General features: G+C 40.6%; 1 protein-coding gene across 1 annotated transcript; it reads right to left on the reverse strand.

The window, feature by feature from the left end:
• Positions 1-4,430: 4,430 nt before the first annotated feature.
• LOC121858272 (zinc finger HIT domain-containing protein 2-like) lies at positions 4,431-22,349 on the reverse strand (the record flags this gene model as incomplete). Its single annotated transcript, XM_042354582.1, is given in 2 exon segments — positions 4,431-6,263; positions 22,172-22,349. Coding segments are annotated over 2 exon segments (345 nt in total), but the record flags the coding sequence as incomplete, so codon positions are not given.
• Between the last annotated feature and the right edge of the window lie 523 nt (positions 22,350-22,872).

Consider the following 22,872-nt stretch of genomic DNA (forward strand, 5'->3'; position numbering starts at 1 on the left):
CATCCTTGGTGTTCATAAGGGACGATACGAACAATCTTCCTGCATTTGAGGATAGACGGTTTGACAGAGCGCTGACCCATATTGTGTTCTCAGAAGAGGATAGCAGAAATAATTTGTCAAAGCTAGAGGTTCATAAGAGTCCCAGCTCTGACTTGGTGCATCCCAGAGTGTTAAGAGAGTTGTGCAACGAGCTTGCTGAACCCCTGAAAATCCTGTTCTGTAAATGCCTGGATGAGCTAAGAGTCCCCAGCAATTGGAAAATGGATTATGTGAGTCCTATATTCAAGAAAGGCGATCGTCACTCCACGAATAATTATAGACCAGTGGGCCTGACCAGCAAAGTGTTTAAAATACTAGAGAGCATTATAAGAGATGCCATGATGGAATATCTACTACAAAACATCCTTGTAAAGGATTGCCCGAACAATTTCATGCTGGGATGCTCTTACTTAACACAATTGCTCTAGTACTGGATGTTTGGACCCAAATTCTGGAACAGGGCAGCATTATCAACAATATATACCTAGATTTTGCCAAGATTTTCAACAATGTACCCCATGAAAGGCCGAGAATCAAAATGGAAGGGTACAGGATTTGGGGAAGTGTCCTGGTGTGGATCGGAGGCTTTCTTCATGATCGCAAGCAGTGTGTGGCGATTAATGGTATGAAATTGTCATGTGTATTGGGCCCATTGTTGTTTGTTTGGTTGTTTCAAAAGTGACATGCCGGAAGCTATACACTCCTCCATACAAATGTTTGTGAACGATGCCAAGTTATTCAGGTAAATTAAGAACCAAACAGACCATGAAAAGTTACAGAAAGATCTCTGAGAACTTCAAGAGTCGTCGAAGAAATGGCTGGTAATATTCAATGTACCAACGGTAGGGAGGAATATCACACGTCTCACCGGGATGAAGAAACTGCATTACTAGAGACCGAAAGCAAAAAGAACCTGGGTGTGTATGTTGACAATGAACTAAAGTTCTTGGGCTACTTCACTCCTGAGCAGTTGCTCCAAGTATATAAGGGATTCATTCGCCCTAACTTGGAGTACTGCCCTCATATCTGGGGTGGCTATTCTTCTGTCCAACTATTAGATAGGGTGGAATCAAAGGCATTTCGTCTTATTAACTCTCCTTCTTTAGTCGACTAACTCTCTTCCCTTTCTCTTCGCCGCAATGTTGCTTCACTCTCTCTATTTTACAGGTACTTTAACAGGCAATGTTTGGTGGATTTGGCATCCTGTGTACCGCCGGCAAGGCCGTGGGCTCGTAACACACGTCTTGCTCGCGGTTCCTACCATTTCTCTGTGGATGTCGGTCACACTAGAATAACCCATTATAGTGCTTCTTTCTTTCCTCACACAGTCAAACTGTGGAATGCTCTGCCTTCTTCTGTGTTTCCATACGAATACAATCTGTCTCACTTTAAAAAGCTGGTTTTCTGGCATCTTCGTGGTGTAGATTAACACAGTACAGTGATCCCTCGGTTAACGAGTTACCTTCCATAAGATTCTTAACTTAGGTTAACGAGCAATCCCTCGATTAACGAGTTTTTTACAAGCCGACCACAACATGTTTTCGCTTGCATTTGGCGGTCCACCAGCTGTAGTATTAGTCCGCCAATACAGTAATCGGTTCTAGGGCTTAAATTCCTTACTATTTTAGTGAATATGAAGAAGTTTATACTATTCAATAATTTTAAAAGTTTTATATTAAATTTTTTAGTCATTTTAACAATTACTGAACATAATTGAAGGATAGGAAGCTAGTTTTTTGCACGCCAAACAGCCTGTCAACACACCATACAGGCGTCAGTCTCTGTGTCTTTTCAGTGGAGGTAACATCCTGCTTCAGACTCTCTTCAACTAAATGCTTTTTTTTGGTGTTTCCAAGCAAATTATTGGTCATTTTGAAATTTATTTTACATATTGACAATATATAATGCAGTGCAGTGTTAATTTAAAGAAAATATTCTTTATTTACAGCAATTAAACTTAAAATATCACGTGTTGAGATTGTTTGAATCCAGCATGGGTCCCAAGAGATCAAGAAAAACGATTTCAATCCAAGTTAAGCAGGAAATTATAAAAAAAACATGAAGAAGGCATTAGAACAAATGTGCTATGCAAAGAATATGGCATGTCGACATCAACTGTGTCGACAATTCTTGCACAGAAAGAAAAATTTAAAGAAGTGAAAGTGAGAGATAAATCTACCAGAGTGTTTAAAGGTAGATCCCTAATTGCAGAAACAGAGAGGTTACTTCTCATCTGGATTAGGGAAAAACAGATGAAAGGTGATTCAGTTTCTACTGAATTTATTTGTGAAAGAGCCAGGGAGATTTACGAACATTTAAAGACAGATCAACCTGGTTCTTCAGGCACAGAATTTAAAGATTTTAGGGCCAGCAAAGGCTGGTTCGAAAAATTTAAGAAAAGAAGTGACATATTCAGTGTAGTTAGGCATGGTGAGGCTGCTAGTGCTGATAAGGAAGGGGCAGCAAAGTTTTTAGTGGAGTTTAAAGAACTGATGGATGAAGAAAATTATCTTCCACAGCAAGTGTTCAATGTGGACGAAACTGGGCTGTTCTGGAAAAAGATGCCCAAAAGAACATTCATCACCAGAGATGAAGCCTCTTTACCAGAGCATAAACCCATGAAAGACGGTCTCACTCTATTGCTTGGTGCCAAAGCTTCAGGGGATTTCCGACTGAAGCCTATGCTTGTCTACCACTCTGAGAACCCCAGGGTGTTCAAGCAACAGAAAGTGGTAAGAGGAAAGCTTGGAGTTTATTGGAAGTCCAACCGTAAGGCATGGGTGAAAAGACAGCTCTTTAATGAATGGGCTGTTGAGGTATTTTGCCCTTCTGTGAAGAGCTACCTAACCACCAATAAACTCCCTTTAAAGGCTCTTCTCCTCATGGATAATGCCCCTGGTCATGACCCTCAACTTGCCAGAACTTTGGAGTCTCAATTTGACTTTGTGAAAGTGTTGTTTTTGCCTCCCAACACTACATCAATCATACAGCCAATGGACCAGAATGTGATCAAAAACTGTGAAGGCAAACTTTTTTGGGGTGAGAATTGTGAACTCTTGGAACAACCTGCCAGAGAGTGTTGTGACAGCACCGAGTGTGAGCTGTTTCAAGACCAGACTTGACCAACACGAGAGTGGGTTCAGATACATTCAAGTGCCAATTCATGCCCAGTACTTGCCAACAGTGCGTAATAGAGACATGACTGACCACCCAAATAGCTAATAAGCCGATCAGTAGCGAAGAGGATAAAAGTAACGTAAAAGTAAAATGGGAACCATTTTCTAATAGGATTCAACTTTAAAAGTTAAGATGCATTTCACACCAAATTTTTTTTTACCCAAAACCCCATGGCATAAACTTAGCTACACTCCAGCCCAAAGAGTTTCGATCCTGCGATCAGTCACTAATATAGTACATGCACATGAACTCCACTACAAATAGCAATATCATCATCTGTGGTGGTGGGAGTATTTTGAAGTAGCAGTTGCAATGGAATAAACTACAGCAAAATATATAATGCAATGGGAACAATTAAAAGAATGGGGAATGCATCCCTATAATCCTTTATGTAGATGTGCTACTTGTGATAATGGGTTGGATACAACTAGAAGCACACAAAAACAACTGTTGAGTTGAGGGATAACCAAGTCTCAACAGGTATAGGTTGAAATAACCCAAATGCCCCGTTTGACTACCTTGCCATTGATAATGAGTTGTCAGATCCTAAACAAAATTCTGAAGAACCAATTGCTTGTGCATGAAAGAGAACAGAGTAATCCCTAAATAGTGAATACATAGTCTGACAATTAAGTTTGCGAACTCATGCTACATGCGCTGGTACGTATCTTACTGAGGATCGGCACTGTGGTCCCCTTCAAAGTATTCCCCTTCTGATGCTTTACACGAACGTCAGCGTTTCTTCCAACCTTGTAAACATTTTTGGACTAGCTTTTATAGCTGCCATTGTGCTACTCTGAATGTCATCAAGATCTTGAAAATGCATCTCCTTTATGTGTTTCTTCAGTGGAGGAAACAGAAAAAAGTCACATGGGGCCAGGTCAGGCGAATAAGGAGGGTGTTCCAGTAAGATAATTTGTTTCTTGGCCAAAAACTCCCGCACAGTCAATACCGTGTGAGCTTGGGAATTGTCATGAAGCAAGATCCACTAGTTTCCAGCAAAAAGTTCTGGGTGTTTTCGTCTAATTTTTTCCCCGAGTCTTTTAAGTACGTTGAGATAGTAAAACTGGTTCACAACTTGCCCTGGGGGAACATATTTTTTGTTAATTATACCCCTAGAATCGAAAAAAGTGATGAGCATTGTCTTCACTTTTGACTTTGATATGCGACACTTTTTGGGGCGCAGCGAGTTTGCAGTTTTCCACTGAGCGCTCTGGCATTTCGTTTCAGGATCATATTGGTAGACCCATGACTCATCACCAGTAATGACTCGGTGAAGTAGGTCATCTTCAGCTTCCTCTCTTTCCAAAAGGTCAGAGCAAATTTCAACTCTTCGTTGTTTTTGTTCATCAATGAGATTTTTTGGCACCATTTTCGCACAAACTTTTCATCTTCAAATCTTCAGTCAAAACCTTTCTAACTGTTTCACTGTCAATCTGCACCTCATCTGCAATGCTTCTCAATGTCAATCGCCTGTTAGCAAGCATAACTTAACCTAATTTTTTCAATGTTTTCCTCAAACCTGCTCGTGTCATCGTTCTGTCACGTCTTCTCTTCCCTAAGAAAATCGCCTAATCCACTTGTAAACTGATGTTTTCTTTAGTGCATTATCCTCATAAACTTGGGTTAACATGTCCCGAATTTTAGGTCCAGTTTTCCCTAGTTTCTTGAGAAACTTGATGTCCGTTCTTTGTTCTAAAACAATCTGTCATTATAGCGACAAAACCAGAAAACACTCTAATACAATAGTTACCACTGCACACGTCCAATTCGCTTGAGATCGCCGACACAACTGGGGTAGTAAGAGAAGGGATCGAGGTCACATGCACGCCACTCACGCTCATTACAGTGCTGCCGCCTGTTGAGCCACGTGGCAAGTTCGCGAACTTAATTGTCGTATTACCTGCAGATCCAACATATCCTAAGGCAAGATGACAAGCATTACTTACAAAAAAGGAACTTTCCAGACATACCATTATTAAGCAAACTCATAAGAAAACCCAAATTTCCTCTTAGTAGTTCTATCCCAGACCCTGCATCTCAGTTATCAAAATGGAGTTACATGTTGTGGACAAAACACAAATATGGATGGTGTATATTCCTAATTGTATAACTGTCAGTTCACTACAAATCATATTATTAAGCAACCATAAACACTCCTGCAACACAAAAAAACATATACCTATGGTGTATACTGATACATAGGACTACGTTCCAACATGTCCATTTCTCAAATATACGACCTAATTAAATAAATCACTTAGTTACCACAACACAGAGATATGAGAGATGTCTGATCAGCTATGAAATAACTGGGAATGCACCCTCTTTTATATTCTGCTTGGGTTAGAAAACTCAAGCTCAGAGAACACAGCAGTTTATTCTCACAATTCTTGACTGTTGGTCAGCTAGTTCACAAGAATTAAACTCTATTTATAGGGAGTAAGGTTTAACTGGGGGGGGGGGTGATCCTATTTATATCTTCTAGTCTTATTAGATTTCTGGAAATTGTTCAGGTGTATAAGTGGAGAGTTCCTGGAAATCCCAAGCACATTGGCACAGCAGTTATAAAATAAAATTCATGGCAATGACATATTAAGTACAAAGTACAGTACTGTACCAGTTTTCAAATGAAGCATGGATAAATATTCAACCGAAAAATAATATCAATCATCAGTTAATATATATGAAAATAAAATCCTTTCAGAACAGAGGCAGAAACTATACAGCATCAGTAAAAAAAAAGTTAGTAATATGAAATATAATTCAGTTCAGAAGCTACTGAAATAAAAAATCTGAAAATCAAATCCAAATACAGTACAGTAATTTCAAATTATCCTTAAAATAATAAATTATGAACTCTACAATCCTTGTTTATCCTTACACAATAGAGATACTTATTAGAGCTGCAGAATATTCCTTTATGTATGACAACAGGAACTCCACCTTCTTTAATGCTAACTTGACAGTTGGAAGTGTTGAAATCTTCAGCTCAATGTGCTCATTTCCGTCCATAAATGAGGATGAAAACAGTCCCTTTCTTCCTCCTGATAAAAAAAATAAATAAATAAATAAAAAAATAATAGTTATAATTCAGTACAAATCTTGGGAATGATCCTAAATACTAATTTGATAACTAAATCAGTCTGAGCTAATCAATATACAGTGACCCCTCGGTTAACGAACTCAATCCGTTCCAGAAGGTCGTTCGTTAACCGAAAAGTTCGTTAACCGAAACCATTGTTTCAATGGGTTTTTGGGTAATTGGTTCCAGCTCACCAAAAATTTCCTAAATTCAACAAAAATGGTAGAAAAGTTCACTTACTTTGAGGTGTGTATGTAGAAGGCTCCTAGATGATGATGATGATGATGATGATGATGATGATGATGATGATGATGATGATGATGATGATGGGAATTAGAATGGGGGTGGAGGAGAAGGAAGAAGAGAAGGCATTGGGGTGGAAGAGAAGTCGCTCCATGGCACCATTTCACCCATAAAACTTTAGTTCTCTTGGTGTATTTCAAGATTATTTTCTTTAAATCAACACTGCACTGCATTATATATTGTCAATATGTAAAATAAATGTCAAAATGACCAATAATTTGCTTGGAAACACAGAAAAAAAGCGTTTAGTTGAAGAGAGTCTTAAGCAAGATGTTACCTCCACTGAAAACAGAGAGAGACTAACGCCTGTCTGGTGTGTTAACAGGCTGGCTGGCACGCCAGAAACTAGTTTCTTTACCTTCAATTATGTTCAATAATTGTTAAAATGACTAAAAAATTGAATATTAAACTTTTAAAATTATTGAATAGTATAAACTTCTTGATATTTACTAAAATAGTAAGGAATTTAAGCCCTAGAACCGATTAATGTATTGCCGGACTGATACTAAAGCTGGTTGCCCGGTCAGTGCAAGCGAAAACATGTTGAGGTCGGTTCGTAAGAAATTTGTTAACTGAATTTTTGTTCATTAACCGAATTGAAGATCCTTATGGAAGGCAGTTCGTTAACCGAAATTTCGTTAACCGAGGCGTTCGTTAAACGAGGGGTCACTGTAGTCTGCAAGTCAAAAAAAATGAATTTCCAGGCCCCAGGACCTCAATTTGCCAGGGATCTAAAACCTAAATAAAATTTGAAAATTAGATTATCCTTCACCTTCATATTGTACAGTAAAACCTCGATAACTCAGCACGTATGGGGCTCTGGCTTTGCCGAATTATCCTAAATTCTGACTTATTGAGGCAAAAATACAACAATAAAAAACTATCGGCCCATATACAGCTCCTTCCCGACTTACGACGGGGTTAGGGACCCAAATCCAGGTTGTAAGTCGAAATGGTCGTAAGTCGAAAATGCTTAAATAATACATAGAAAATCTAAAATGGGTGTCCCTTTTTCTTCTCAGCACCACAGATCTCACACTTTTAAGCTTGCCAGCCAATTTAAAGTGAATTACAAACGAAAATTTTGTCTGTGTACTGACGTTGGGACTCGAAAATACATAATTTGACAAAATTTTGGTACGACTGAGGCAGGTCGTAAGTGCGGGTGGACGTAAGTCGGGGAGGAGCTGTATGTGTACATGTAATTACTAATTTTCAAAAAGTAACACTTACGACCACAGCAGGCGAAGAATAAAGCATCGTAGTAGGGGACACAGATCCATGGTAGATGAGACAGAGGCATGGTAGGTTATGCAGGGGAATGGTAGGTTACGCAGGTGATGGAGGGGAAACGCTACATAAACAGTAAACAGTGCAGCACTTATGTATACTACTGTAATTTGGTCACTTATGCAAAATAAAGAATAAAAAAAAAAAATCTCTACTTATAATTCAAGTCTTATTCAATACAGTAGTACCCCGATTTACGCGGTCAATTGAACCCACAGGGTACCGCGGAAAGTGAAAACCGCGTAAAGTGAACAACAGAACATATGGGATTAATTCCAATAGAGACTGGCCCGACCCTCAAACTCCACTTTTTCCGACACAATGTAGTAGAAATAACATCCAAATTATATGATGGTATGCTCACACAATTAATATTTAAGAGAAATACAGTCGCCAGGTTAATGTCCATTCAAATAATGGACACAAATCCCCCCCCCCCTCTTCCCAGCTCACTAGCTCCTACCTCTCTGATTAATGTTTGGGTGAAAACTCTAGATTTTAACGTTTAGTAATAAATAATACCTCAGACTAAAGTTAGGATAATATAATTGACATTTTTGGATTCCTTGCAGGTCAGGGAATATTTTGAATGTAAACTTCATATATTTTGCACAAAGGATAAAATATTTGCTTTGTGTAAACCAAATTATTACATTAGATCTAAAATTTCTATGCCTAATGCAAAATCCATGATGTTTATATTCAAAATGATCATCATACTGTAAGAATTCCAGCAATGTAAATTATATTCTGGTCGAGTAATTTGTATGAATTTTATGAGCTAAAATAAATATCTTCAGTTAATAAAAAAAAAAAATTCTTCACAACACTATCTGTCAATCAAAGTACCCCACCTTGCCTCCCCCCCTCCTCACACTCACGCCAGCTGGGTCGGTCGGTCCCAACCCTTCCCCCCACCTCCCACCTTCCCTCCCTACCAGAGAAATGTTTGAGTGAAAATACTAGATTTTAACTTTTAGTAATAAATAATACCTCAGACTAAAGTTAGGATAATATAATTGACATTTCTGGATTCCTTGCAGGTCAGGGAATATTTTGAATGTAAACTTCATATATTTTGCACAAAAGATAAAATATTTGCTTTGTGTAAACCAAATTATTACATTAGATCTAAAATTTGTATGTCTAATGCAAAATCCATGATGTTTATATTCAAAATGATCATCATATTGTAAGAATTTCAGCAATGTAAATTATATTCTGGCCGGGTAATTTGTATGAATTTTATGAGCTAAAACATATATCTTCAGTAAATAAACAAAGAAATATTCTTCAAGGACACTATCTGTCAATCAAAATACCCCACCTCCGCCCTAGCTGGGTCAGTCCCTCCCTCCTTCCCTCCCTACCAGAGAAGCTTTGGGAGAAAATAGTATATTTACATTTTTAGTTATAAATAATAACTCAGACTAAAGTTAGGATAATATAATTGACATTTCTGGATTCCTTGCACGTCAGGGAATATTTTGAATGTAAACTTCATATATTCTGCACAAACGATAAAATATTTGCTTTGTGTAAACCAAATTATTACATTAGATTTAAAATTTGTATGTCTAATGCAAAATCCATGATGTTTATATTCAAAATGATCATCATATTGTAAGAATTCCAGCAATGTAAATTATATTCTGGCCGGGTAATTTGTATGAATTTTATGAACAAAATAAAAAAAAATAAAATTTTTTTATTTCACCGTGTATATGAGTAAATGCACCGTGGAAAGTGAAAGTCCGGTTCTGGCAAGGCACCGCGTAAATGAGAAATCGCGGAAAGTGAAACCGTGTAAAGCGGGGTAATACTGTATACTCTCGATTTAACGAAATCCAATATAACGAACTCTCGGTTTAGCGGCAGGCATTTTTCTGTTATTTTTCGCTTGATTTAGTGAACTAGTTCGCTAAATCAAGATTAATTCCATTAATACGCTCACACCTACGGAGACACCTCAGACACAAGATACAGTAAAAACCATTTCAGCCTACGGCGAATGTACTAAGTGTATAAAAATGATAAATAATGATATAAAGCAATTACCAGAAAATCTGAGAAAATGGGGAGACAATCACTCCAAACCATTCTGCTCTGGGCCTGGGGGCAAAGGTTCCCTGCGTTATGGAAGATTGCAACATATTTAGCCGCATTCCCACATGGTTGGTGCATGGGTGGTTAGACCAACTGTTTGGGTAATGCTGTTTTTTCTGCTAGTGGTCTATTTATAATTACTGTGCAAATATGAATATTTCTTTAAATGTACATAAAATACTAAAAAAGTAAAATAATACATCAATAATTCAATGTAACTCTGAGCTGCGCTAACGAGACGAAGGGTAAGGTGACGAGTCAGGTGGTGAGGTGACGAGGCAGTAGGTACGGTGACATGCCAAGAGACTTACACAGCATACTTTATAATTTCTGTTTTAAAATTAATTGATAGATGATCGCTTGATTTGGCTACTTTTGCACTTAGACAACTGATCAGTGAATAAACCAGGGCATATGGAGATACATTATACACTAGTGATGTCACGAAGCTTCGCAACTGCAACCACAACTGTTGAGGAACCGCATAAATTATCAAAACCACTACCTGTACAACCGAAAGAGCCACATGAACCCATGCTGTTGTGAAACAATCACAAACAAGGTTGGAGAACCGAGTAATTCATTGGGCAGTGGGGCCCTCCAACCACTGTGTTGCCTTTATGTAAAATATGCTACAATAATAGAGTGAACAATGTTTTAGATCATTACAATGATAAATCTTGGAGAAATTTGCTTTATTACAGGTGACCATTTGTGACCTTTTTCACACATGGAGTGCAAAAGAGTGGTAGAATTGGACAATCTAATGAGCAAAAACCTCTTGTTTTTCCCCCATTAAAAGGCCATAATTTTGAGCAAAACATGACTGTACTTTTAAGTACAAAATTGTATTGAAATGTACTAAGTTAATTACCAAATATTTATGACTAGTGGGATGTTTATATTCAAAATAATTGCTATCTTGCCATTAATCTCCCCTCTCTGGCTGTGAACATCCCATCTCCCCTCCTCTCAGCCAGCAGGGAAGGCAAAATGGCAATGATATGGATTTTACAGGATTATTTTTTTTTAGGCTTAAAGTTTTCTTTAAAAAAAGTCACAAACTTGACTTAGCAGAATATAACTTGCATTGCTGGAATCCTTACAAGATAGTGATTAATTTGAGTACAAACCCATAGTTTGCACTAATCATAAGAATTTTAGTTATAAACAAGATACATTCGAGAAAAATTTTATACAATAAAGTACAGTCAAGTTTTGCTAAAAATTATGGCTTTTTCAGGGGGAAAAATAACTAACCCGTGGTCAGGATATTATGGCACTGAATGTTACAGAGTACTTCAAATCAATTCTTAGTTTAGTTCTGTACATGGAGTAACTTATTCGCAACTGCGTGATTGAGTGAGGAGGAGACTGGTGGTTGAGGAGGTATGGAGACCTTTGGAGGGAGAAACTGACCACTCACCTCCCAAAAAGGTTAGTCTACCACCCCAGCCTCTGTCATTCCTAATATAACGCTACAAAATATTGTTAATTTGTTATTTATTAATTAGTAGATATGTTACTGTAATAATTTGTGCTTATTAATACATGCATCCTTCATATACAGTACAATACTTATATTGACCTTATTCGGCTTGTCATTTAATTTTGATACAAATTACTGATTATACTGTATTTTTTTATAGTAGTATCTAATATTTCATATTATCAATGATAAAACAATTATCATAAGAGGCTGATCATATGAAAATATATAATAATTGTATAATATGGACACAAAGTAGTACCTTAAGCTGTGTACCCTTATATTACTCTTATTAATTATGTATAGTAAAGTATTACAGAACATGTATTAATCCTATGTAATATTTCCATTTATTGTGCACCATGTTATGTATATGAATTATCATATTTATATTTTATGCATTCAGCTTGTGAATGCTGGCATCTGTACAGGCCAGCGCGCAGTAATACATAGAGTAGAGACAACCAGTCCCTCAAGTGCGGAAGCGAGCTTCTTGGTCCATCTGTATATATCTCCCGTACGAGAATAAGAACCTACTTTTAAGGTAACAAGTGTTTGTGTATACCCTCAGTAGTGTAGAACATTTTGGGGGTACCAAAAGACGAACATAGATGGGGCAGTGGATAGTTCTCAGTGAGATACAGTGGACCTAGCCTTCCCACCCGGACTGTGTTAATGGTGTCTCGTCTTCAGCTTCACGGATTTACAGCAAGACTACAAGCCTCTAGACTTACAGTGCTGTGAAGTGCGATGCTGTGTACAGTGCTGTGCTGTGAAGTGAAGTGTTTTGTGAAGTGTTGTGTTGTGTATTTTAATCATAATTGTCTGTGCAAAGTGCAGTCAGATGACTAAGGGAGCTTGTCCGGCAGTGCGTCCGCTCCCGTCCCTGGTCATATGGTAACTAACAGCTCGACGCTGCCCAGCAGCTCCTACGTCTGGCAGCGCGCCAAGCCTCTCCCGGCAACCAGCCATACACACACACACACACACGCATTCACAGACCCACCTTATATTAAATTCTTGTGAATTACTTTAGCCTTCTGTAATTCTGTGCATAGATTACGAGGGGCTGACCCGGTCTTTTGCACAGATAGAGTACAGAAGCTGTCGGCATGTCTCACAGGGATCAAAATGATACCCTGGACGATGGGATTACGAGTTTTAGTGTGGGAGACCTCTCCCCACCCACACTCAGGTCCCACGCTCCCCACAGTGACAACGCCGAATCACCCACAGAATCTCCTCGTTCGTCGCGAGCAAGCTCTCCTGCGATGCATGCATCCACAGATCACCTTCAACTGATTAAGTGGATGGAAACTTCTCGACGCCAGGACGATATTGCAAGGAGAAATGAGGAAGAAATTCGGTACAGGCAGTCTGAAAAACGGCGCCACGAAGAGGAACAAACACGCAGAGAACTCGAAGATATACGTAGAAGTGAGGATGACCTGAGAAGAAGAGGGGATCAAGCCAGATTTGAAGTCTTGATTTCTCTGTTAGCCTCCCCACAACGATCTACTGTACAATATTCGTCTGCTACTACTAATGCTGATACGACTAGAGGTACTGGTACCTCCTTTCCCAGAGTCGATTCAACAATTCCCCAAAAGGCTGCAGCACAAACGCCTCCCTCTCTGAAGTCTGACGCTTCCTATCAGATATTTCGGGAATGGCGTCGACGTTGGCAAGACTATGCAACAATGGTTGACTTGTCAAGTTTACCACAGCCTAAACAAATGATACAGCTTCGGATGTGCTTGTCCTTAGAGACACAACGTACCCTCGAGCACACACTTCAAGTGCCTCCTACGACAACTCTGACGGTAGAGGCCGTGCTCGACAAGTTACAGGAACATGTTAAGGGACAGAGCAACGAAGCACTTAGAAGAAGAGAATTCCTCCAATGTAAGCAGCTTGATGGAGAATCTTTTGATGCATTTTTTGTAAGGCTCAAGAGATGTTCAGAGGAAGTTGATGTTTGTCCTGGACATTCTCAAGTCTGTGAAGAGACACAACTCAAGACAATCATTCTAATGGGTGTTCGAGATGAAGAGCTAGTTCAGCGTCTCATTTCACTCGACCCCACTTCCTCCCTTCAAGATGTAGTCACAAAATGTCGAGCGTACGAGGCCGCCAGGTGTGCGACTTCAGCTTTACGCTCACAACCTGACCAGGTGAGGGCGGTGTCTTCCTACAAAAAGGGTAAGAAGCAGCAAGGTAACCCCACCCCTCACCCTCCAGCTACACCTTCAGTGCCCAGCTGCTCAAAGCGTGTGCAGAAGTTGCGACCGCCAGGGTCACTGGGCTTACACAGTCAAGTGCCCTGCTAGCAAAGTTCAGTGCAGACTTTGTGGTCGTGTGGGCCATTATGACAAATGTTGTCGTAAGAAGACACAGAGAGGACACCACCTAGGATCCAAGAAGTCATCCTCAGGTAGTGCTGGCGCGCCCCCTCCTTCTGGCAAGCATCAAGACGCTGTGTCCAGTCGTTCCTGCAGTAGCGTACATTGTTCCACAGACACAACGCCCCAGCACACCAATGTCGTCATTTCTTACAGTAACTTGTCATCCAGTCTTCAGATGTTACCTGACACCGGTGCTGACGTCTCAGTAATTGGTCCACAACACTTAGCAAGTTTGGGAATACCCCGGAGCAACCTACAGCCCCCTCCTCAGACAACGAAACTGACAGCTGATGGTTCCAAGATGGCTCCAGCTTTGGGATCTTTCTGGGCCACTCTTACCTTTGGTAAGCAGTCTTGCTCAGCCCGGATTGATGTTCATGATGGGATCCCGACTCCGCTTTTATCATATGGCCATTGTCAAGAGTTGGCCATTATTTCCAAGGAATTCCCCAAACCTATCTTAAAGGTCACCCATGTCAACAGGTTGAAGGAATTCCCTATCTCTACTAACACGTCCCCTTCTGATGCAAGAGCTTACCTTCTCAAAGAGTTTGCTGACGTGTTGGTTACAAAGGAATCTTTAGGATCCACACCACTCAAGCCGATGGTGGGTCCACCTATGAAGATTCATCTTAAGGATGGTGCCACACCTTTTGCCATCCACACCCCTCGTTTGATTCCTCACGCCTACAAGGAGCTAGTTAGACAAGAGTTTGACTCCATGGTTGCTCAGGGAATCATCAAGCCGGCCGGAGACGAACCTTCACCTTGGTGCCACCCTCTCGTCCCCGTTGCCAAACCTCGTGGTGGAGTACGAATCACCACCGATCTATCAAAACTTAACCAGCAAGTTTCCCGTCCAGCCCACCCTTCACCCACACTCTTCGCAGCTGTTCGAAATGTGGACCCGAAGGCAAAGTTTTTTACAACAATGGACGCCTTATGTGGTTATTGGCAGATCGAGTTGGCCGAAGAAGACCAGCATTTGACTACATTCATCACATCATATGGAAGATATTAGTATTGCAGAGGCCCCATGGGATTTGCCGCTACGGGCGATGCATTCTGTCAACGTGGTGACGCGGCCCTTCAAGGAGTCACGAATTGTGTCAAAGTGGTTGATGACATTTTACTCCATGACGAAGACTACTGTGCCCACCTCTCCCGAATATATGAAGTTCTCACCAGATGTCGAAAGTACGGGATTACCCTCAACGCTGACAAGTTTGTAGTCGCCGCACCATCAGTGAACTTCTGTGGGTACACTCTCTCAGTATCAGGTATCGCAGCTGACCCGGAGAAATTAAGGGGAATCAGGGATTTTCCAACCCCTGCCAACCTGACACACCTCCGTTCTTTTTTGGGTCTGGTCAACCAGCTGGCTGAATTCTCACCTGACATCTCCGCCGCAGCCCAGCCGTTACGCCCCCTGCTGAGCCCCAGGAGGACATTCCTGTGGAACCCAGATCATCAAGAGGCCTCCCAGCGAGTCAAGCAGGCCCTCGTAAGTCCACCTGTCCTCGCCTGTTGCGACCCAGCCCTACCCACCATCCTCCAGACTGACGCCTCCAGCCTCTACGGTGTTGGTTACGCCCTTCTGCAGGACTATGGCGGTGGACAACTCCGCTTAATTCAGTGTGGATCCCGGTTCCTGACGGACGCCGAGACCCGATATGCCACGATTGAGCTGGAGATGTTGGCTGTTGTCTGGGCGATGCCGAAGTGCCGCTTCTACCTGATAGGACTTCAGCACTTCACCCTCTTCACGGATCATCGCCCTCTTGTACCTATTATCAATCACTACTCTTTGGATGCAGTAGAGAACCCTCGCCTTCAACGTCTGAAAGAGAAGCTCTCGCCTTATCTCTTCACGGCTGTGTGGCGTGCGGGTAAGCTGTTGTACATCCCGGATGCCCTGTCCCGCGCCCGTCAGTCGCCCCACCCCAGAGGACGAGATGTTGTGTTCTACAGCTGCTGCATCCCTCAAGTCAGTAATTTCACTGAAGGCCGTCTTCACATCAGAAGAGTCTACAGCACCGGATGCAGACAAGACCCTTGAAGATCTCCGCACCGCAGCCCGGGCCGACCCTTCCTATATCCGGCTCGTCAACTGTGTGTCACAAAGATTTCCATCTAACCGATACGACCTTCATGAATCGCTACTCCCGTACTGGAAGATACGCGAGGACCTCTATTGTGACGGAGACCTCGTCTTGTATGGTCCACGAGTAGTCATTCCTGCGGCCCTACGCCGCCGTACCTTGACCCGCCTTCACGACAGCCATCGAGGAGTGGAGACCACCAAGCGACGGGCGAAGCAGACTGTATTTTGGCCCGGAATCGACGCAGACATTGCAAGTACCATCCGTGCCTGTGAGCAGTGCCAGATTCTGCAACCCAGCCAGCAACAGGAACCTTTAATGTGCGACGATAACCCTTCAAGACCCTTCGAGTCTGTGTCGGCTGACTTCTTTGCAGTGGCAGGGAAGTCCTTCCTCGTCATTGCCGACCGATTGTCTGGATGGCCTGTTGTCATCCCCTGTGGTAGTGATACAACGGCTACTGCTACCATCCGGAATTTCAGGCATTACTTCAGAGAAGTTGGTGTTCCCCTCCGTGTCAGGACTGATGGAGGACCCCAGTTCACCAGCCACGAGTTCCAGGACTTCATGGACCGTTGGGGAGTCCGTCATGTCGTGACCTCGCCCAACTACCCCCAGGCGAATGGACACGCTGAAGCCGCAGTCAAGACTGTTAAACACCTGATCTTTAAGGTGTCACCCTCAGGAAATATCGACTGCGAGGACTTCGATCGAGGTTTGTTGGAGTTAAGCAACACCCCGAACTTCACCGGACGCTCCCCAGCCCAGGTGAATGCTGGCATCTGTACAGGCCAGCGCGCAGTAATACATAGAGTAGGGACAACCAGTCCCTCAAGTGCGGAAGCGAGCTTCTTGGTCCATCTGTATATATCTCCCGTACGAGAATAAGAACCTACTTTTAAGATAACAAGTGTTTGTGTATACCCTCAGTAGTGTAGAACATTTTGGGGGTACCAAAAGACGAACATAGAATAATAAATACAGGCGTCTCACACTGTGTGTGTGTGTGTGTACTGGGGTGTTGGAAGGTGTGTACTGGGGTATTGGAAGGTGTGTACTGGGGTGTTGGAAGGTGTGTATTAGTGGTGTTGGAAGGTGTGTATTAGTGGTGTTGGAAGGTGTGTATTAGTGGTGTTGGAAGGTGTGTATTAGTGGTGTTGGAAGGTGTGTATTAGTGGTGTTGGAAGGTGTGTATTAGTGGTGTTGGAAGGTGTGTATTAGTGGTGTTGGAGGTGTGTATTAGTGGTGTTGGAGGATGTGAGTTGGTGGTGTTGAAGTGTGTTTCTAACACACACACACACACATGCATGAACGCGGGAATTAAGACAACAAACATCCAGTGAGGATCTTGCTGTGTGACTGCATGGTGGCGAGATAAACATCAGCTATTGAGGAGCGTTTGGCAACACACCAAAGCTTGTTACCACTCCTTTCCACTCCATCTCTCATCTCTCTAATTACCCACACCTATCTGCTTTCTCACTCATGTTTTAAAATGTTATGTAACGTAATGTTGAAGGGATACAACTTTGCTTATTTACACTTATACTTAGCATAATCTCCCCCAAAATACGTTAGCTTTCATCTTTATTCAAGACCGCTTCAGGTCATGAGCCCACTAATCCCCCACCCAAGAAAGGGTGACCTGACATTTCATCTGAAGGTCATTAATGAGACCACTAATCCCCCACCACTCTACCTCCACCTGACATTGCATCAAGTCAGGTCAAGTCTCCCCCCAAAATACTTTAGGTTTTGTCTTTATTTAAGACCTCTTCAGGTCATGAGACCCACTATTCCCCCAGCCAAGAAAGAGTGACCTGACATTCCATCAAAAGGTCAGTAATATGAGACATAATGGAAAGCTCGATTTAGAGGAAATTTTGATTAAACAAACAGGGGTGGCTCTATTTGGGGGGGGGGGGGCATTAACCCACCCAGACGCAGGTCACTGACCCACACGAGGGGGTGGAGGGCAAAAAATAAATAAAAAATAAATAAAAATAAATAAATATACAGTAAAAGTCCAAAAATCCGGATGCCAGAAATCCGGACTTTTCGAAAACCAATTTTTTGTTTTGTTTTTTGTTTTGTTTAGCGGGCTTTTGTGTGTATGTGCGCATGCGTGAGCGCCACAGCTGCACAGCGACAATAAGCGACCACGTGGTTGCCACTTTAAAACGAGCAATCAAACTGTGACAACATACCGTATATACTCGTCTATAACTCCCCCTCGTTTATCGGTCGGCCCTGATTTTTTTACCAAGAAATCGTTAATTTATGATATTCCTCGTTTATAGTTTGACCCACATTTTTGAGGGTATTGGAACAACAAAACCTTCAGTAAAAACACTCTACGTCCTATAAACTGAGGCTCGCCGTGCCTGAAACACGAGTGCCGAAGGCAAATTGTTTACCATTTGTTATTACGACACTTAACACTGAAACGCGGGTAGTTTCAACAAAAATATTGTATATTTCCATTCAAGTATTTATTCAAGTCAATTAGGAGGGAATATTATTGTAATACAACAGTTTTTTAACTAAACCATTCGAAAAGCGATTACGGTAACATCTTTTGAACGAAAGAAAGCGAAAGTCATTGTTTTCGTCATGATTTTATCCCACTTTCCACTGTAATACGGACGTAATTTCAGCAAAAATATTACATTTCCGTGAATGTATTATATCAAGCACAGTATGAATAAAATATCATTGTAATATAACAGAATTTTAACCGAAAACTATTAAAAAAACGAGTAACATCTCAAGAACATCGGAAGCTTAGGTAAAGTCTTTTGTTTTCGTCATGTATTTTATCCTATTTCACATTGAAATACATCACGTTTCAGCAAAACTACTATTTATTTCCGAGAATATACTCATTCATGCGCAGTTTAGGTAAAATATACGTGTGATGTAATAGTTTTTTAATTGAAAACGATTCGAAAACACGTCCCCTCTAGCCCTGTTCAAGGAGAGGACTGAGAAAAGCTGTTTGGTGCTGCAGACGATGACAAGGAAAATGATTTTGATGGATTTTAATGAAAATATTCAGAAATATGGTATCGTAGTATTTATTCAAGTCAGTTAGGATAGAATATTATTGTAATACAACAGTTTTTTAACTGAAAACCATTCGAAAAGCGATTACAGTAACATCTTTTGAACGAAAGAAAGCGAAAGTCATTGTTTTCGTCACGATTTTATCCCACTTTCCACTGCAATACGTACGTCATTTCAGCAGAAATATTACATTTCCGTTAAAGTATTATATCAAGCACAGTATGAATAGAATACCATTGCAATATAACAATATTTTGAGTCCTACTCTTTCCATTTACAGAGTACTGTACAAGCTCATAATAATGGCTTCTAAAGTAGATAAACTTCGTTGTGTGAAGAGAAAGAAGAACACGTTGAAATTGAGTGATAAACTTGAAATAATTAAGAAACTAGAACGTGGTGTGAGCAATACTGTTCTAATGGAAACATACGACATTGGAAAGTCTACAATTTATGATATAAAAAAGGCAAAGAATAAAATTCTAGAATTCACAGCTTTTTCATTAAAACTGCTCGTTTTGATAAATGAAGCATGCTATATTTGCTAATGAATAAACTATCAAAATGTACCTGTTCATTTCTTCTTCATTCCTCCTTAAATTTCAAATTTAAAAGTACTGCCTGAGAATCCGGAAAATCCGAAAATCTGGACCGACACAATCCCCAAGCAGTCCGGATTTTTGGACTTCTACTGTAAATAAATAAATACCGTGATCCCTCGGTTAACGAATTACCTTCCATAAGAATATTCAATTAGGTTACCGAAAAAAATTCGGTTAACGAATTCCTTATGAATTTTTCCCAACATGTTTTCGCCTGCTCACCAGTTGTAGTATTAGTCCGCCAATACAGTAATCGTTTTAGGGCTTAAATTCGTTACCTTTTGAGTAAATATCAAAAAGGTTGTACGATTCAATAATTTTCCAAGTCTTATATTAAAATATTTAGTCATTTTAACAATTATTTAACATAATTGAAGTACAGGGAACTAGTTTTTAGCGTGTCAAACAGCCACTTGACTCACCCAGAATGGCGTCAGTTTGTGTCCCTGCTCAGTGGAGGAAGCATCTTGCTTGAGACTCTCTTGAACATAAACTATTTTTACGTTTTTACAGTACAGTACAATTATTGGTCATTCTGAAGTTTATTTTACATAATGACAATATATAATGCAGTGCAGTGTTGATTTAAAGAAAATAATCTTGAATTACACCAAGTGAACTCAAATTTTATGGGTGAAATGGCGACAAAGCATGGGGTGACTTCTCTTCCACCCCAATGCCTTCTCTTCTCCCTTCTCCTCCACCCCCACTTCTAATTCCCATCATCATCATCATCAACCAGGAGCCTTCTACATGCAAATTTTTATGTAATCCTGGAATTTAACAAGCATGGAGTGCAGCGAGTGTTACCCATGTGACCAAATATGCTTATATTTTTCCCAGATACCTGTAATTTCACATAATATATTCCAAGACCATATATATGCCGGATCATTTGAAATTCCGAGTTATCGAATGCCGAGTTATCAAGGGTTTACTGTACTCCTGAAAGAATAACCCTTGGCATGGATGTACCCTATAAAGGGAGAAGTTTTGTCATTAAACACATATACTATGATCTGCTTTCATTTTCAACATTAGCTACACAAGTTGACATTACAAGGACCAAGCACTCAAGGGGCAGAAGGAAGAGAAACCAAGTTGCAGTTGAAGAGAACACCCACAAGAGGTCACAGCTCAAGGTTGAAGAAGATGCAAGTCCAGAAAACTGTGAGAACAAACTTTTTCAGAGTGAGAATCGTGAATTCCTGGAACAACCTGCCAGAGTGTGAGCTGTTTTAAGACCAGACTTGGCTAATACTGGAGTGGGTTCTGATATATTCAGGAGCCAGTGCACTCACAGTACTTGCCAACAGTGTGTAACAGAGATGTGACTGACCGCCCAAGTAGCTAACGAGCCGATCAATGGCAAAGAGGATAAAAATATAAATTAAAACAAGTAAAAGTAAGAAAGATAATGCAAAACTTCAGCAGCATCCTACACTGCACTGTGTGACGTCACATGGAGAGGAGGAGTTTAAGCCCCAGAACTGTTACAGTACAGTGTAGGTGTGATAATTCACCGGTTAGGCACCAAAGGACATTGTGAATTTTCAAATAGCAAATTATAGTTCAATTGATTTAAATGGAAATAATTAGTCAGGTTCCAGAGGCCAAAAAATTGCACATAAATTGTTCCAAAACCTTTAACCCTTAGATGGCAGCAGTGGTGACTGAGCGAGCACCCAATAAGAAAATTGTCTATACAGTATACAGATGCCGACGACTAATAGAGTCCAACATAAATAAAGATCCACTATATAATGAGACATCTTAAAAATATCTAGATACAAGGAGCACCGGACCATCAGCCAAGTGCTAAAATAGAAAATGAAGGAAAATGTTCAGATAGGAATGTATGACATACAATAGTCTTTTCAGAGGACTCTCACCCACATGTACAGGTTCCCAATTGGTTCTCTGACTTATCCAGGGAACAGAGGAGAGGTTGGGGAATACAATGCATGCTCTTAGCAAGTTATGGTCCAGAGCCACTGCAAAATTTTAGACTCCCTCCCCCTGCCTATGTATATACAGTATGTAGTCACCAACAAATATCCTATCGCATCTTCTACTGTTCCACAAACCCTGAGATACAGACTTTTGAATTAGAAACAGCCATGGACTGAATAAAGTATCAGTGTCTCCTCCTCCTGGTTCATGAGTCTATATCTTGGGGTTTGTGGAACAGCAGACGAGGCAAAAGTACATGTGTTGGCGACTGTACCTCCCTTTAATATTATATTACAGTCCAGTAAACAATTTAGAAACTTAAGGGATTATTTTATAACATTCATTGTTTAGTGTATTACGTAACCCCAGGTTTGCTCAAGACAATTAGCAAAAGCTACTGGGGGTCTGTTTGTTCGGACAATTAGTAAAAAGTAATCTTTATGTACAGGCCTGGGTAAAGTCTAATACACTGTACTGTAATAACATTCTGTAGAAGAGGGAATCATAATTTCCCACAGCAACCTTCCCGCCCCCAACAAAATATTAAACATCACCTGTTGATTTCTTCTTCTTTGAGAGTGTTGCTCTAGAGGTGTTTAGTAACATGTGGATTTCAGAAAGGGCTGCCCTAACATAAAAGGTTTGATCAGAAGCTGCTGGACCTTGAAGAATCTTCCATACATCACTCTTCACAGTACTGGCAAAATCTTCACTCTCCATTAACCATGGATGCTGAAATAATTTCAAACTGTACATAAAGTCAGAGATGAATCAGTGACATCAATAATGGCCTATCATTCCCTTAGCTAAAAGACCTGCTACTTAACCCTTTCCTTGCACATACTGTAGTTCCCCCTCCCATAATACTGATAATATTGAGTAAACTAATAAATAAATTTAATAAAAAGAAACCGGTAAAATGTTTTATAAACAGATGCTCCTCTACTTATGAACATTCGACTTGCAAACCTTCAGAAATATGAACAAACCAGTGCATATGTACTGTACTGTATAGCTGCAAAGCCTCTCTTCATATCACTGGATTCACCCCTAAAAGTAACATTAACTGTAACATTAAATTTTTTAATTATAAGTACAGCATGCCCTTAAAATTCTGGAGAGGAGGGGGTGGGGGGGGGGTCTCAAAATGGTCGTAAATTGCCAAAACCGCCAATATCATTTTTGTTCATGTGCAAAGAAATGTATACTATTCTCTTTATGTGTTTGCCCTTAGGACAATTAATTTCAGTTACCT

This window comes from Homarus americanus, unplaced genomic scaffold (assembly GCF_018991925.1).
Source record: "Homarus americanus isolate GMGI-L3 unplaced genomic scaffold, GMGI_Hamer_2.0 scaffold57980, whole genome shotgun sequence".
NCBI classification, from domain to species: domain Eukaryota; kingdom Metazoa; phylum Arthropoda; class Malacostraca; order Decapoda; family Nephropidae; genus Homarus; species Homarus americanus.